The sequence below is a fragment of the Mauremys mutica genome, chromosome 3, assembly GCF_020497125.1.
Source record: "Mauremys mutica isolate MM-2020 ecotype Southern chromosome 3, ASM2049712v1, whole genome shotgun sequence".
Lineage (NCBI taxonomy): Eukaryota > Metazoa > Chordata > Testudines > Geoemydidae > Mauremys > Mauremys mutica.
Genome location: NC_059074.1, coordinates 91,669,346 through 91,684,903, shown reverse-complemented (window position 1 = coordinate 91,684,903; position 15,558 = coordinate 91,669,346). Strand labels below are relative to the sequence as shown.

The 15,558-nt window shown below is 40.2% G+C and overlaps 1 protein-coding gene across 1 annotated transcript in view; it reads left to right on the top strand.

Annotated features, from left to right (window-relative positions):
- Positions 1–15,558, top strand: part of MAN1A1 (mannosidase alpha class 1A member 1) — a 201,860-nt gene that overhangs the window by 173,846 nt on the left and 12,456 nt on the right. Inside the window, exons 9-10 of the mRNA XM_045010119.1 lie at positions 7,694–7,913; positions 8,813–8,985. Coding sequence (XP_044866054.1) covers positions 7,694–7,913; positions 8,813–8,985 — 393 coding nt within the window. The remainder of the gene's footprint in view (positions 1–7,693; positions 7,914–8,812; positions 8,986–15,558) is intronic.

Sequence of the window (15,558 nt, the reverse complement as noted above, 5' to 3'; positions counted from 1 at the left end):
CCACCGAAGAGCCCGACGTGCCGCCCCTTCCCCTTAGCTGCCCCAAGCACCTGCTTGCTGAACTGGTGCCTGGAGCCAGCCCTGCCTCTGAGATAGACAGGATACTGGGCTGGATGGACCATTGGTCTGACCCAGTATGGGCGTTCTTATGTAGAGAAAATTTCACTAGGTAGAATGAAATGATAAATTTATCTCACAGTGAAATGTGAAACCACCGGATTCACAAGTGGGGAAACCTCATTGGAATTATTCCCAGATCAAATCTTAGCTGAAATGGAGTTAAAATAAATGTCATGTATGTTTTAAAAAAATTATATATTATATAAAAAGGAAATATTTTGGCCATAAGTAGACAATTTTGAATTTCATACTGTCCTGAATTCTTCATCTATAAAGATTCCCTTTACCACTATCCCACTCCAATACCCCTTTCTAATACATTTTAGAGATTTGATTTCCCTGCCATAACTTTTCACAAAACAAATTGTGAAACACTAATTTATATGGGATTGCAGCATACCACTAAAATTCAGAGACTACAAGAGCTCATATTTTAACACTTGCCTGCACCAGGAATTATTCCTGATTAACTCCATGTGTGGACACTGTTATTCCAAAATAAGGCTGACTTTTTCCAATTTAACTTAATCCATTTATGCCTGAAGAAGAACATTGACACATGGATTTAATCATTCAGGGCAACCAGCTGGCATTGTTAGGGAAAGAGTAGAGAATAGTAGGAAAGAGTAGAGATCTGGTGGGCGGTGATTGGAGGTGGGGACCAATTTATTGGGCTTTTGTGCAAGATGTGTTTGTATTTCAAAATTAAGTTTTATAATAGAAACTACCTTGCAGCCTTAACTATAGTCACTAGAGGCCAGATTCAAATCCCATGGAAATCTGTGTCTTTCCATTGACTCCACTTTGGATCAGTCCTTTAAGTGGCTCCATGATGATCAGTGGCTTTATCATGCATGGGAATTAAATCAATCTTCGCTATGTATAATAGTTTGATTTATGAATTGATTTATTTTTAATGTACCCAATCTAGCTGCTAGATAATTTATTGTAGAATTACCAACTGTTACCAGAATAGTGATTTTTTTTTTAAAGGATGCTACTCTGAGACAGGTTTGCCCTGTCAGTTTACAAAGCATTTTAGTTTGAGGTCGTTTGGTCCTAAATTATTGACAGTTTACTATTAGAATTTACTAATATTCTGAAGCAGTTAGCCACACAACTATTGGCTGGCTTAAACAATAGCACATTTCATTATAACACACAAATCATTTTATTGCATAGCAGTTGAAAGTGTCTGGAAATTCCTTTGTCCATTTATTTTAACTTTCAATACATTTCAGACAATTATGCAGTAATATATTTCACTGGAAGCTTCTCTGAGTCCCAACTTCTTAGTTATATAATTATAAATGAAAAAAAGTAAACCCCACTGGAATAACCAGTGAAAACAAGCTCTAAACAACATTCTTTAAAAAAAAAATTACCCAGCTACTCCAAAAGAGAGAAGTTTCCCCACCTGATAGAAAAGCTGTTTTCCATTGCATTTGGAATGCAATTCACTTGTTAGTGACTCAATCTCTGTAATGTCTATAATCTTGTTGCCAGCCATATTGGAAGTGGAACAGAATCCATGCTCCAGCCTCTATTCCAAATAGGCTAAGGAGGAGAGAGAACCCAGGAGGGAGCATTTGGGATGTTGGAAGAAGAAAAACAACATTGAAGGTTCAAGGGGGGAAAAGTGGGGGAGAATGAAAAGAAGAGGCTAAATCAGGGGGAAAATAGGGGTCCATGAGAGACACTCATGCTCTCTCACAGTCCCACATGACATTTTCATAAGCAAACTAGGGAAATGTGGTTTGGATGAAATTACTATAAGGTGGATGCACAAGTGATTGAAAATACAAAAAGTCGTTATCTGTCCAACTGGGAGAAAGTATCTAGTGGCATCTCACAGGGGCCTGTTTGGGGTCTGGTGCTATTCAGTATTTTCATTAATGACAGAAAATGGAGTGGAGAGTATTCTTATATAAATTGCGGATGACACCAACCTAGGAATGGTTGCTAGCACTTCGGAGAACAGGATTAAAATTCAACAAGATGAAATTCAGTAAAGACAAGTGCGACGTTCTACATTAAGGAAGTAAAAATCTAAAGCACAATTACAAAATGGGGAATAACTGGCTAGGCAGTAGTACTGCTGAAAAGGATCCAGGAGTTATAATGTATCACACATTGAATATGAGTCAACAGTGTGATGCAGTTAGTATCATTCTGTGGTGTATTAACAGGAGTGTTGTATGTAAGACGTGGGAGGTAATTGTTCTGCTCTACTCAGCACTGGTGAGGCCTCAGCTGAAATACTGTGTCCAGCTTTAGGGACCACACTTCAAGACAGATGTGAACAAATTGGAGAGAGCCCAGAGGAGAGCAACGAAAGAAGAGGTTTAGAAAGCAAGACCTATTAAGAAAGATAAAAGAATTGGGCAGGCTTAGTCTAAAGAAAAGAAGACTGAGGGGGAGACCTGATAGCATTCAAATGTGTAAGAGGTTGTTATAAAGAGAACAGTCATCAATTGTTCTCCATGACCACTGAGGATAGGACAAGAAGTAATCAGCTTAATTTACAACATGAGAGATTTAGGTTAGATTTGAGGAAAAGTAAGGATAGTTAAGCTCCAGAGCAGGTTACCAGGGGATGTTGTGGAATCCTTGCCTTGGAGGTTTTGAAGAACAGTCTTTTAAATAGCCAGAGATAATCTAGGTATATTTAATTTTTCCTCAGTATTGGGTGGGAGGTGAACCTTGAGGATCCCTTTCAACCCTACATTAGAATAAGATCCACATTAGGAAAGCGTGAGAAGCCCCTGACTTGTATCTTTATCCTCAAAAATGGAAGTCTTCATCTGCCAAAACCAAGCACATTTTTAGTTCCCAAACCACAGTTTTTTGATACATGTGTGAGGATTTATTTTTCAAACAGTTGTAATTTTTTAGCAAAGTTCCATATCATGTGAGGAAAACTGAATTTCCTGAAAGCGGTAGCTAGAGGGGATTCAAAGGAATCCAAAAGAGAGAGAAGAATAGGTTGAGGAACTTCCTAAGTCAATAAGTGATGCCAGAAAAAAAGACCATCAGTGTCACTGGTAAAATCTTGGGCATAGGAGAGAGAAGACAAAGTTCGTAGTTTTCAGAATTTGTTGGCTTTATTTTTGTAAAGTTCTCAGCACAACTTAAGTACCTAGATGGATAGATGCAGTAAAAGTTAATAAAGAATTTTCTGTTGATGCTACAGTATATAGAAGACCTTTATTGCTACTAAAAATACCGTATTTTCCGGCGTATAAGATGACTTTTGAAACTAAAAAAAAAACCCCAAAAATCGGGGGTCGTCTTATACGCCGGATATGTGGGTGTGGGAGAGGGCGGGAAGGCTTACCTGCGGCGCCGGTCCGGTGTCGGCCTGGGGAGCCGGGCCCCGCGGCTGCAGCGCCGGCTCCGGCATCGGCCGGGCCGGGGAGTCGGGTCCCGGTGTTGGCCGGGGAGCCGGCCCCATGGCTGCGGCGCCGGTCCCCAGCCGCCCCGCGGCTGCGGCGCCAGCACTGGTGTCAGCCCGGGGAGCCGGCCCCGCGGCTGCTGGTCCCGGTGTTGGCCGGGCCCGGGGAGCCGGCCCCCGCGGCTCCGGCTCCGGTGTCGGCCGGGCCCGGGGAGCCGGGCCCTGCGGCTGCGGCGCCGGCTCCGGTGTCGGCCCGGGGAGCCGGCCCCGCGGCTGCCGGTCCCGGTGTCGGCCGGGCCCGGGGAGCCGGCCGCTGCGGCTCCGGTGTCGGCCCGGGGAGCCGGCCCCCGCGGCTGCGGCTGCGGCTTCGGCTCCGGTGTCAGCCGGGCCCGGGGAGCTGGGCCCTGCGGCTGCGGCTCCGGCTCCAGTGTCGGACGGGCCCGGGGAGTCGGGCCCCCGCGGCTGCGGCTCCGACCCTGGCCCCCGGCAGGGGTAAGAGGCCAGGGTCAGGGCTGGGACTGGGGCGGGGGAGGAGGGGTTGGATCGGGCAGAGGTTCTGGGGGGGGCAGACAGGGGATGGGGAAGGGGGGGTTGGGTAGGCGCCGCGTGGGAATTTCTGGGGTCTGTTGGGATGGTGGTGGATGGAGTCGGGGCAGTCAGGGGACAGGGAGCGGGGCAAGTTTGGCAGGGGGTGGGGTACTGGGGGGGAGTTAGGGTTGGGGGTCTTGGGAAGGAGTGGTCAGGGGACAAGGAGCAGGGCAGGGCGGGTTGTGGTTTCTGAGGGGGGGGGGCAGGACGTGGGTGGGGGGTGTACTCACTGGACGGTTCCCTACCAGGTCTTCGGTGGTGGGTCCTTCAGCCTCGGAAGGGGGGGTAGTCTTATACGCCGAGTATAGGCCAAAACCTATGTTTTAAGTGGAAAATTAGGGGGTCGTCTTATACGCCCGGTCGTCTTATACGCCGGAAAATACGGTAACATTTATAGGCATTTAAAAGGGAACCAATAACTATGATCAATACTTCCCATGCATGGCTCAGTTTGTTGTTTTTATCTTTGTCTTTAATGGTTCCCTGTACTGTTAGAGTTTTTTTGGAGGGAGGATTGGGGGGTGATTTAGTGTGGATTATCAAATTTATCTTCTCTTTAATTTATCTTCCATCCCTCCTTTTGGGTTTTATTATTATAATGGAATAAGCTAAGCATTTGGTGGACAACTGAATAAACAGTAGCATGGTTCATCTTTAGTCGCTTTCAAGAGCACATGGGTCACATTCTATGTGACTGTCATCTTATGTTTTCATATTTTTCTTTTTGCCTCCCATTTAATCTCATGATACATACACCTCTACCCCCATATAACGGCTGTCATTTAAAGGGTCCGGTGCTCCATCACTGCAGGGAGCTCTGGGTCCTTTAAATCACCGCCGGAGCTCTGGCAGCAGGGCTCGGGCGGTTATTTAAGGGGCCCGGGGCTCCACACGAATTCGGATATAACGGGTAAAGCAGCTGGGCTCGGTGGCACTTTAAAGGGCCCAGGGCTCCCCGCTGCTTTACCGCGTTATATCCGAATTCGTGTTTTATTGGGTCGTGTTCTATCGGGGTAAAGGTGTAGTGTATCTTCTGGTATGTACATCGTGTGTTCAGATTTCCCTAAATCTTGTAGTGATGGACTTCACCTACTTCTTTCTCACTAGTATATTTCACCATTTTTATTGCTGGGTTTTTCAAAGGTCTCCAAAACATCCTTATCATGCATTGAGAACTGCCTGGGCAGAACCCTGAGTCCATGTGGAGCTCGGCTGGCTTCAGCTGCATGCCAGGGTTTCATGTGGGTAGGCTTCTGCAGCTACATGTTTCTCAGTACCTGTCAGAACTGTAGTATGTTCATTTTTGGAATATGTAAAGTACATCAATTTGAATAACACTTTTTTGTAAAGGAACCATTCAGTGCACAAAAATACTCACTACTTATAGCACTGCAAGCTGGGAACGTGCTGCTTTATTCAGTTACGTAACAGACAGAGCAGGAAGGAAAAGACACGCTAGCTAAACAGGAAGTAAGGGAGGGCTACATCATAGCTGCAACTCAATGTTCTAAATTGCCCTTAATGATCACTAGACTACATCCTTCCCATCTTAATTTACAGCCCAGATATAATATTTTAAATAACCAGGGGCTATTCTTTCTCTCTGATGGAGTAATGCATCTCTGCAACAGCTGGGGCCGCCGTCAGGGTCATGGCATGATCCTGATCCTGACATCTTGTGATTCCACCATTACTTAAATAGACTTTAAAGACAAGAGTCCAGTTTGCTCTGAGATAGTACCCAGAATCCATGTGGGCTGGCGAGTATTGAAACAGTTTAGTTTTAGTTCTTGCAACCAGTCTCAGCCTCCCAGGTTTTGCCTTTGTCCCTTGACCACTAGGACTGGTAAATTTTTCTTTTGGCTTTTATATTTTACAGGGGCAAGCACAGCATCTACCTATTTGATTGGTTCTCTGCTGTAGGCACTCAGGGTCATTCTTGCATTCACTATCAGGCTCAGTTCTGCTTTGCATTGCTGATATGTTTGTAGATTCATTGATCACAGTAGCTGAAACCCCTGTGTTCAACTCTGTTACTTTGTAAGATCCCACATTTTCCCTTTTAGACAATACATAGTGTGTATCTCCTTTGTGTCTTCCTTCCCCACAAGGTGACAAGCTTTCTGGTTTCTTCCATTTACTCTGTTTTTTTTAGTCTACCCCTTCTGGGCTTGAGATACTGTTTGCTTTGCATCATCTGGCTGAGTGTCCAGTCTTGAGGCACTTATGGCATTGGGCTGTTTTAAATTAACAAACAGATTGAAAATGAGCTCCTTTGCAGCAGAACCCACCTCAGGAGTCCCTTGCAACTGGCTTTGCATTTTGCTCATTGAATCTGCTTGATTGTCCCTGCATTCTAAGTGCAAATCTCTAAGCTTTTCACTGCTTCTATTGCTGTTGCTAATTTTGCTGCTTAGGGCCAGGTTAAGTTCCCCTCTGACAGCAGTCGTCTTTGTTAATTCAAAGACAATTATTATTATTGATACCACAAACAACTCTGTCCCACAGCATGTCCTCTAGGATGCTTCCAAATTAGCAGTATTCCATTAGTCTTTTTAGCTGTGACACATACACAGGTACACTTTCACCTTGCCACCTCATTCTAGTATGAAACTTGAAACATTCTGTAATAATGGTTGGCTTTGGTGTGTAGTACTCTGCTAAAATCTTTTGAAGGTCATGCAAACTCTTATCTCCTGGTTTCTGAGGTTGTAACAAACTCCTTGAGAGAGAGTGGGTTTTACTATCAGACATTGAGGAAAATTGCTTTCTGTTTTGTCCTTATCTGTAATCTCATTTGCAAGAACATAGTGGCCCAATCTTCCAATATATTGCTGCCAATCTTCATTTTCTGAATTAAACTCCTCAGTTTTCCCATGAATTACCATTTTTATGTTCTTCCTCGTCGCCAGTTTTGTGAAGAGACCCACTCAGCGCATAAGAAAAACACTTTAGTTGCAGTGCTGCAGTCTGGGAACCTGCTGCTGTATTCAGCTATATAACAAACAGTGGGAGAAAACATGCCCTAACAAAACAAAGTAAGGGAGGAAGTGGAGCATGGCTTCAACCTCTAGTATTTTGAGTATCCCAATTAACCCTTTGATAACCACATTACTATACAATTATATCTGATACAATAACTATATCCTTTGAGTACAATAGCATTTTAAGATGGAAAATTTGCAAGCTGAATCACTGAAGCCATTAAAAAATACCCTATATATATAAAATATGCTTGTCATAAAACTATGGGGAAAATCAGAAAATGGTATTTTCTTATCTTTTTAATTATTTCAACTTTTTTAGAAAATTTACCAGGTAATATACAGACATTCTCAGCAAATTATCCTATTGTTATTGTATACCAACCTGCGCTGGTAAAGAACAGTTGCATTTTCTTTAGACTTGAGGTTAATTAGCATTATTAGTGTCAAAATCAAAGCAAAAACTATACTGAAGATAAATCTGAAAACAAAAAAAGCTGGATAGGTGTAAATTTATTACTTTCCTATTTTGTGCAATTTTGCCTTTGTTTTTCACACATTGCTTTACCAAATAATAAATTTGGTTTGAAAATGTCTCTTTTTGCAGTCCATCGAAACCCATCTGATCCGGAAATCTAGTGGAGGTCTGACGTACATTGCTGAGTGGAAGGGTGGCCTGCTCGAACATAAAATGGGACATCTGACCTGTTTTGCTGGAGGCATGTTTGCACTGGGTGCAGATGGGGCACCTAATGATAAAACTGGGCGTCATATTGAACTTGGTGCTGAAATTGCTCGCACATGTCATGAATCTTATGATCGTACAAGTAAGTACTGTATTGTGGATTTTGAGAGATTATCTGAGCTTTAATCTTTATCTATAATTCTGTCCTGGTTAAAACAGGTGCAGAAAGTATTGTATGATGCTCTGTTAAATTAATGTAGAGTCCTTTTTGTTCCCTCATTGAAACTCTTGTTTTGCTCTGAATAGTGACTCTAAAAATGGTTCCTCATTGTCAACAGATACGCTGTCTCTGTCTGTCGCATCCTATCGGCTTTCATTCGTGACAGAAATAGTTTTGCTCCCTCCAGCTCTGTTGAGCCACCACAAATGAAATGGATTCTATTCATTTGTGCATATATAGAACTATTAATGATGTTCTAAATACAAGGACAAATTCTGCTCTGAGTTCTTCTTGTGTCACATTTAGACAATAGGGTTACACAAAGATGACTGAATGCAGAATTTGTCCTTCAAGATCATTCTTAAAGTTGCTGAAGCAAGAAGATGAAAGAACCCAGCCACAGTGAATTTGCCAGAGCAAACTGGAAAAAAAATCAGAGTCACAATACACATGAAATATCCCACAATGCAAGTTTTACGGTTATTCTTTGGAGTAAAACTGCAATTTAAAGCATTGATACAGCATATCCTTTTGCACCAGCTATTGGGATTTCCCAGATATGACAATTATAAGAACGAGTTTGGACACCCATAGCTAAAGTGTAGACTACATGTGTAATATCATTAACTTCATATGAAAGTCTGATTAATGTTTAGTAATCTACATAAATGGTCACGGTTTGTGCCTGAAAAGGAGCATTTGTAGGTTTTAATACTATAGTTACTATGAAAAAATAGTCAAACAATTGGAAAATGTACAGTTAAAATCCTGCATACAGAATCACCACAAACATGGTTACACATTTTATTTTTATTGTCTAGGTATGAAACTGGGACCAGAAGCTTTCAGATTCGATGGAGGTGTAGAGGCCATTGCTACAAGGCAAAATGAGAAATATTACATCTTGCGACCTGAAGTTATAGAGACCTACATGTATATGTGGAGGTTCACCCACGATCCAAAATACAGGCAGTGGGGATGGGAAGCAGTAGAGGTAACACATTTTGTGGGATTGTCTGGTGGGTTTTTGGTTTCTTTGGTTGAGAGAGAGTTTTCCTATTACAATTTACTATCTTGATAAATGATTTACGTTTGCTACTATTCAATAACCATAGACGTGTTCATTTTGTGATTTGTTTGCCTAAAATTACAGGTGATGCAGTAAAATACTCTCTGGAGATTAAGATTAAATCAGATAATTTTGGCTTTGGCTAAATCTAATCTTCCCAATGATCTACATCAGTAAAACACCTCACAGTTTTTCATTAGTTACCTCTTAGGCCAGAAATTCTGCAGGTCTGTACCAGGTGCATAGTCAGGGCTTATTGGAGAAATCTGAGTAGTGTCAGCTGAATGACCGCTAATATGCACTAAAATTGATTTGTAGGGGAAAATTTACATTATTAAATTTTTAGCAAAAGGTGTTGTGTCAGGGATATTTAATTATTGCATTTTGATGACACAGTGAATAGGTTTCTTAAAGTAAATTTCAACCAAGATTTCAAGTGACCAGAGATTTTTGATAGACAATTTTAGAGGTCTCAAAACTTAAGACACTTTTGAAAATCTTGACCTTAATTCATATTGTTTAAGGCCACAAGTAACCATTAGATCATCTAGTCTTACTTCCTGCCTATTACAGGCCACTATGTTTCATAGTTACCCCTGTACTGAGTCAAATAACTTTTGACTAAACCATAATTTGAGTTGGGTTTAAGCATCTCTTCCAGAAAGGCATCAGTTTTGATATGAAGACATCAAGAGATAGAGAATCCACCACTTCCCTTGTTAATTTGTTCCAAAAACCAGTACTCACCCTCATGTCTGTCATTGTAATACATCTTCTCCAGTTCTCAAATTGTTTTTGTGGCTCTGTTCTACTGTCTCTCCTGTTATTCAACATCCTTTCTAAAATGTGGACATCAGAATTGTATTCAGTATTCCAGTATCAGTCTCACCATTGCCATATACAGACGTAAAATCTATTCTCAACTCCTCCTCTTTATTAACCTGTTTATACATCCAAGGATCACATTAGCCCCTGGTAGACACAGCATATCACTGGGAGTGCTTATTGCATTGTTTTCCACTATGACCCCTAGATGCTTTTCAGAGTCACTGCTTTCCAGGATATAGTCCTTGTTCCTGGATTATTAATTTTGTATCTGGCTGTATTAAAACACATTTTGTTTGAATGGGCCCATCTTACCAAGCAATCCAGATCGCTCAGTGTTAACTGGATTGTCGTGCTGTTAATGCAGATGTATCCATAAATAACAGCCTTACCTCTCACAATTCAGGTTCTCCTTCTGCCAAGTCTTGTAAATCATAATCTTGTGTTTGACATTAAAAATTCAACATCATAAATTCGGGTGAACACAGATTCAGCATTTTGAATTCAATACAGGTTAAAGTAGATGGAAAAATGCACAAGACAGAACACATAGCTTGTTTAAACTTAAATATATTTCCCAATTTAAAAAACTGGACAGAAAAATTATAGTACATGAAAACATATATATAAATAGGTCTATTTTGAAGGTCTGCTAACTTAATAGGTCTATTTTGAAGTGTTACGCTATAACATTTTCCCCCTGGATATCAGTTCCTTTTAAATACACTTTTGCATTTCCAAACACAACAAATAATCCTGCACTGTGGTAAGGACTGGGGCGAGCATCACTTGCAAGCTAAAAAGTGCAGATAGCTTGCTTGGATTTATAACAAAAATAATGAATTATGAGATACACATATGTAGCAAGACACAGATTAATCTTGAACAACCTCTAAAGTGGGTAGAGGTGATAGATATTGCAGTAATAGTTAGTGACTGATTTTTACTCCCATCTCTCTTTTGGGAATGCTCCTTCTGTCAGTTTGCTAGTTTTAGACACGGCATCTACATTTCCTCTGTTTTTCTGAGTATGTGATTTGAAATATAACAGCTTTCTCTACATAAACATATATTTACGTTAGACAGTTCAGCGAAATTTGTAAGACTAGTGTGAAAAACATGGGGGACTACTGTCTCGATATTGAGAATGGGATATGACTTTGGATCCAACCTATGTTTGTTAGTGACTGAAAAATGTTACTCTGATGATCCATATCCAAACATCAAGCCATACAATATAATTTACAGTATTATATTCCTGGATTATTAAAATGTAATTTAAATTCTCAGTGCCATAAAACTTTGACCCTTATTTTAAGTGTATTTAAATTCTCTAGGACTAACATTTCCCTGGATTTTGCTTCAAATGAATAATCTGTTCTGAAGACAGTTATGTTAGACTCTGTCCCCTCTGTTAGTATATTATGGTACTGTAGGTATTTAAAATAAAGCACGTAATAGAGGAAAATAGATAAAAGATAAATTATATTTAGTCTTAACACTATTACTGACCTATCTGCAAGGTTACAAATACAGGAAAAGGCAAATTGAAATACATTTGAAACAAAGGCAATAATAAAAAAAAGGACTAACACTGAAGTAAAAAACTACTACACAAAAATATTTATTTCAAGCAGAGTTGCTACATACGCACAACATAACTGACACAAACCCAGAAAAGCAAGAAAATAAGAAGTTAGGTCACCTTACTGCCCAGACCCGGTACTCCTCTGCCCATAAGTGCACACCTTAGTATAATTACTACTCCTAGACTCACACGCCATGACTTTAACTCTGTCCCTATTGGGCACACCCTTTACTAAATTATTTTTCATCAACACTAATAGTTGTGGATGTTTGAGCTAAGTTTGGTTATGTTGGGAGAAGGGTAGTTCAGTAAACGGACATGGGTGGAAAGGGAGTTAAAGGGCATGTTGGCCCCACAGAGATAACAAAATTAGGTTGTGATGGATGGTCTGTTTTGGCATGTGAGTAGATGGTATGGACAGTTAAATAAGTGAATTTTTGATTTTTCTTTTCTGGATTTGTTTCAGGTATTGTTGGGGGGGGCCAACCCTGACTACTTCACAGTGAAGTTTTATGGGTATTAATTTCCTAGTTTTTGAAATTATTAATTGGAGGCTGGAGTTTGGCAGCGAAGAGGTGAGGGGGAGATGGGAGGTCAGATGTGGTGGGTGGTAATGCAGGGGCTGACAGAAATTTTATCTGTCGGTAATTGCACATAAGCTCTTGTGTGTCAGCCAATGAATACAGATCCTTCTTTGTTGTAGGATAAAAATCTTTTATTCACACCTGGCTTCCATCAGTCACTCAGGCTTGAGTGCCCCGAGCCCCAATCAATCAATCTGTTTGTGTGGGCAGCACAAACTTTCAGTAATGGTTAAAATAACCCTCAATCCAACATCTACCTCTTGCACCAAATCTAATCAGAGATTACCAAAATATGGGTACATGGAAAATATTTTAAGAGATATCTGTCAACAATGAAAAGTGGGACTACTACCAAGGAAAATTTCAGCCAGATCCCAACTTCAATGACTACCCTTTAAAAATTTATGAAAAGAAACCAAATAAAAACTATATAGAAAATTCAAAGGTTATAAAAACTAATCCTGTGTGAAATTTCATACTGATTAGCCACCTACTTTTAAATAAAAGAAGAAATCTATGCCCCATTTTAAAGCTCATTTTAGAAAACAACCCTAACTATGGAGTCACTACCAGATGCCGTAGCACAGAAATAACAAAATAATACAGGTTTATCTAATAACCCAGTCCTGGGGTTTCTTGTAAATTTCAGTGTTAAGAATGTTAACTGTTCAGCTGGATAGTAAAATGCTTTTCACACAAATCCAAACTACCTCCCATACCTTTCCTGGTGCCAACTATCCCTTACACAACTGCAAAAACCTCTGCCTTCTTTAATGCTTATACTTGTTAATACAAAATTCTTTGCATTTATCAACATTAAATTTCATCTGCCATTTTGTTTCCCAGTCACCCAGTTTTGTGAGATCCTTTTGTAGCTCTTCGCAGTCTGCCTGGGACTGAACTATCTTGAGTAGTTTTATGTCATCTGCAAATTTTGCCACTTCACTGTTTACCCCTTTTTCCAGATCGTTTATGAATATGTTAAATAGGACTGGGCCCAGTACAGACCCCTGGGGGCACCACTGTTTACCTCTCTCCATTCTGAAAACTGACCATTTATTCCTACCCTTTGTTTCCTATCTTTTAACCAGTTACCAATCCATGAGAGAACCTTCCCTGTTATCCCATGACTGCTTAATTTGCTTAAGAGCCTTTGGTGAGGGATCTTGCAAAGGCGTTCAGAAAATCTAAATACACTACATGCACTGGATCTCCTTTGTCCGCATGCTTGTTGACCCCCCTCAAAGAATTCTAGTAGATTGGTGAGGCATGATTTCCCTTTACAAAAACCATGTTGACTATTTCCCAACCAATTATGTTCATCTATGTGTCTGACAATTTTGTTCTTTACGATAGTTTCAACCAATGGCCTTATCGTCTTTGAGTGCTCCCTTAGCATCTTCATCGTCCAGTCGCCCCACTGCTCGTTTAGCAGGCTTCCTGCTTCTGATGTATTTTTTTTTTAAATTGCTATTACTTTTGGAGTCTTTGGCTAGCTGTTCTTCACATTATATTTTGGTCTTTCTAATTATATTTTTACAATTCATTTGCCAGAGTTTATGCTCTTTTCTATTTTCCTCATTAGGATTTATCTTCCACTTTTTAACGGATGCCTTTTTGTCTTTCACTGCTTCTTTTACTTTGTTGTTTAACCACAGTGGCTCTTTTTTGGTTCTCTTACTATGTTTTTTAAATCGGGGTATACATTTAAGTTGAGCCTCTATTATGGTGTCTTCAGAAAGTTTCCATGCAGCTTGCAGGGATTTTACTTTTGGTACTGTACCTTTTAATTTCTGTTTCACTAACCTCCTCATTTTTGTGTAGTTCCCCTTTCTGAAATTAAATGCTACAGTGTTGGGCCGCTGTGGAGTTTTCCCTGCCACAGGGATGTTAAATTTAATTATATTATGGTCACTATGACCAAGCGGTCCAGCTATATTCACCTCTTGGACCAGATCCTGTGCTCCACTTAGTACTAAATCAAGAATTGCCTCTCCTGTTGTGGGTTCCAGGACTAGCTGCTCCAAGAATCTGTCATTTAAGGTGTCAAAAAACTTTCTCAGCATCCCTTCCTGAGGTGATGTGTACCCAGTCAATATGGGGATAGTTGAAATCCCCCAATATTATTATTATTAAGTTTTTTATTTTAATAACCTCTCTCATCTCCTTGAGCATTTCAGACTCACTAACACCGTCCTGGTCAGGTGGTCTGTAATATAGCGCTACTGCTAGATTCTTATTTTTCAAGCATGGAATTACTATCCATAGAGATTCTATAGTACAATTTTGTTCATTTAAGATTTTTACTTCATTTTATTCTACGCTTTCTTTCACATATAGTGACACTCTCCTACCAGCACAACCTGTTCTGCCCTTCTGATATATTTTGTACCCTGGTATTACTGTGTCCCATTGATTATCCTCATTCCACCAGGTTTCTGTGATGCCTATTATATCAATATCCTTATTTAATACTAGGCACTCTAGTTCACCCATCTTATTATTTAGACTTCTAGCATTGGTATATAAGCATTTTAAAAACTTGTCACTTTTTGGCTGTCTCCTACTGCATGACTTACTGAAGTCAAGATATATCACATCATCTGCTTCCCGCATCCAAAAGTCTTGTTACTCTATCAAAGGAGGATTTTAGGTTGGTTTGATGTGGGTTTCTTGACAAATCCATGTTGTCTGTTAGTTATCTTCTTATCTTCTTCTAGGTGCTTACAAATTGATTATTTACTCCACTATTTTTCCGGGTACCGAAGTTAAGTGTCTGGTCTATAATTCCTTATTCCCCTTTTTATACATTTGCCCTTTTCCAGCCCAGGATCTCTCCTGTCCTCCATGAATTCTCAAAGATAATTGCTAATGATTCAGAGATCTCTTCGGACAGTTCCTGAAGTATTCCATAATGTGTTTGCCTCCTTGAAGACATTTAACTTGTCTAAGTAATTCTTTCCCTATTTCAGCCTCAAGTCCTATTTCATTTACACTGTTCACTTTGTTAGTTGTCCAATCACTGCTAACTTTTTTGGTGAAAACCGAAACAAAAACAGGCATTTAAAACTTCGACCACTGCTGCGTTTTCTGTTGTCTTGCCTTTCACATAGAGTAAATGGGCCTGTCCTTAGTCTTCCTCTCAATTCTAATGTATTTGTAAAATGTTTTGTTACACTTTATGTCCATAGTTAGTTTAATCTCATTATGTGCCTTGGCCTTTCTGATTTTGGTCTTTTTTATATTTATCCTTAGTAATTTGACCTCGTTTTCACTTTTATATGACTCGTTTTTGAGTTTCAGGTTGTTGTAGATCTCATGATTAAATCAGGAGTTTAATGATGATTGAGTCTAATATGATGGAATCTAGTAGACTGTGCTAGAGATCTTTCTTTGAATACCTGTAGGGATTACAGGGACTATCCTGTGATAGAGGAAGCCCTACTAATGAAAGGAAAATTAGAGCTGTCTGTCACTTAACCATGAGAGTAATTAACCATT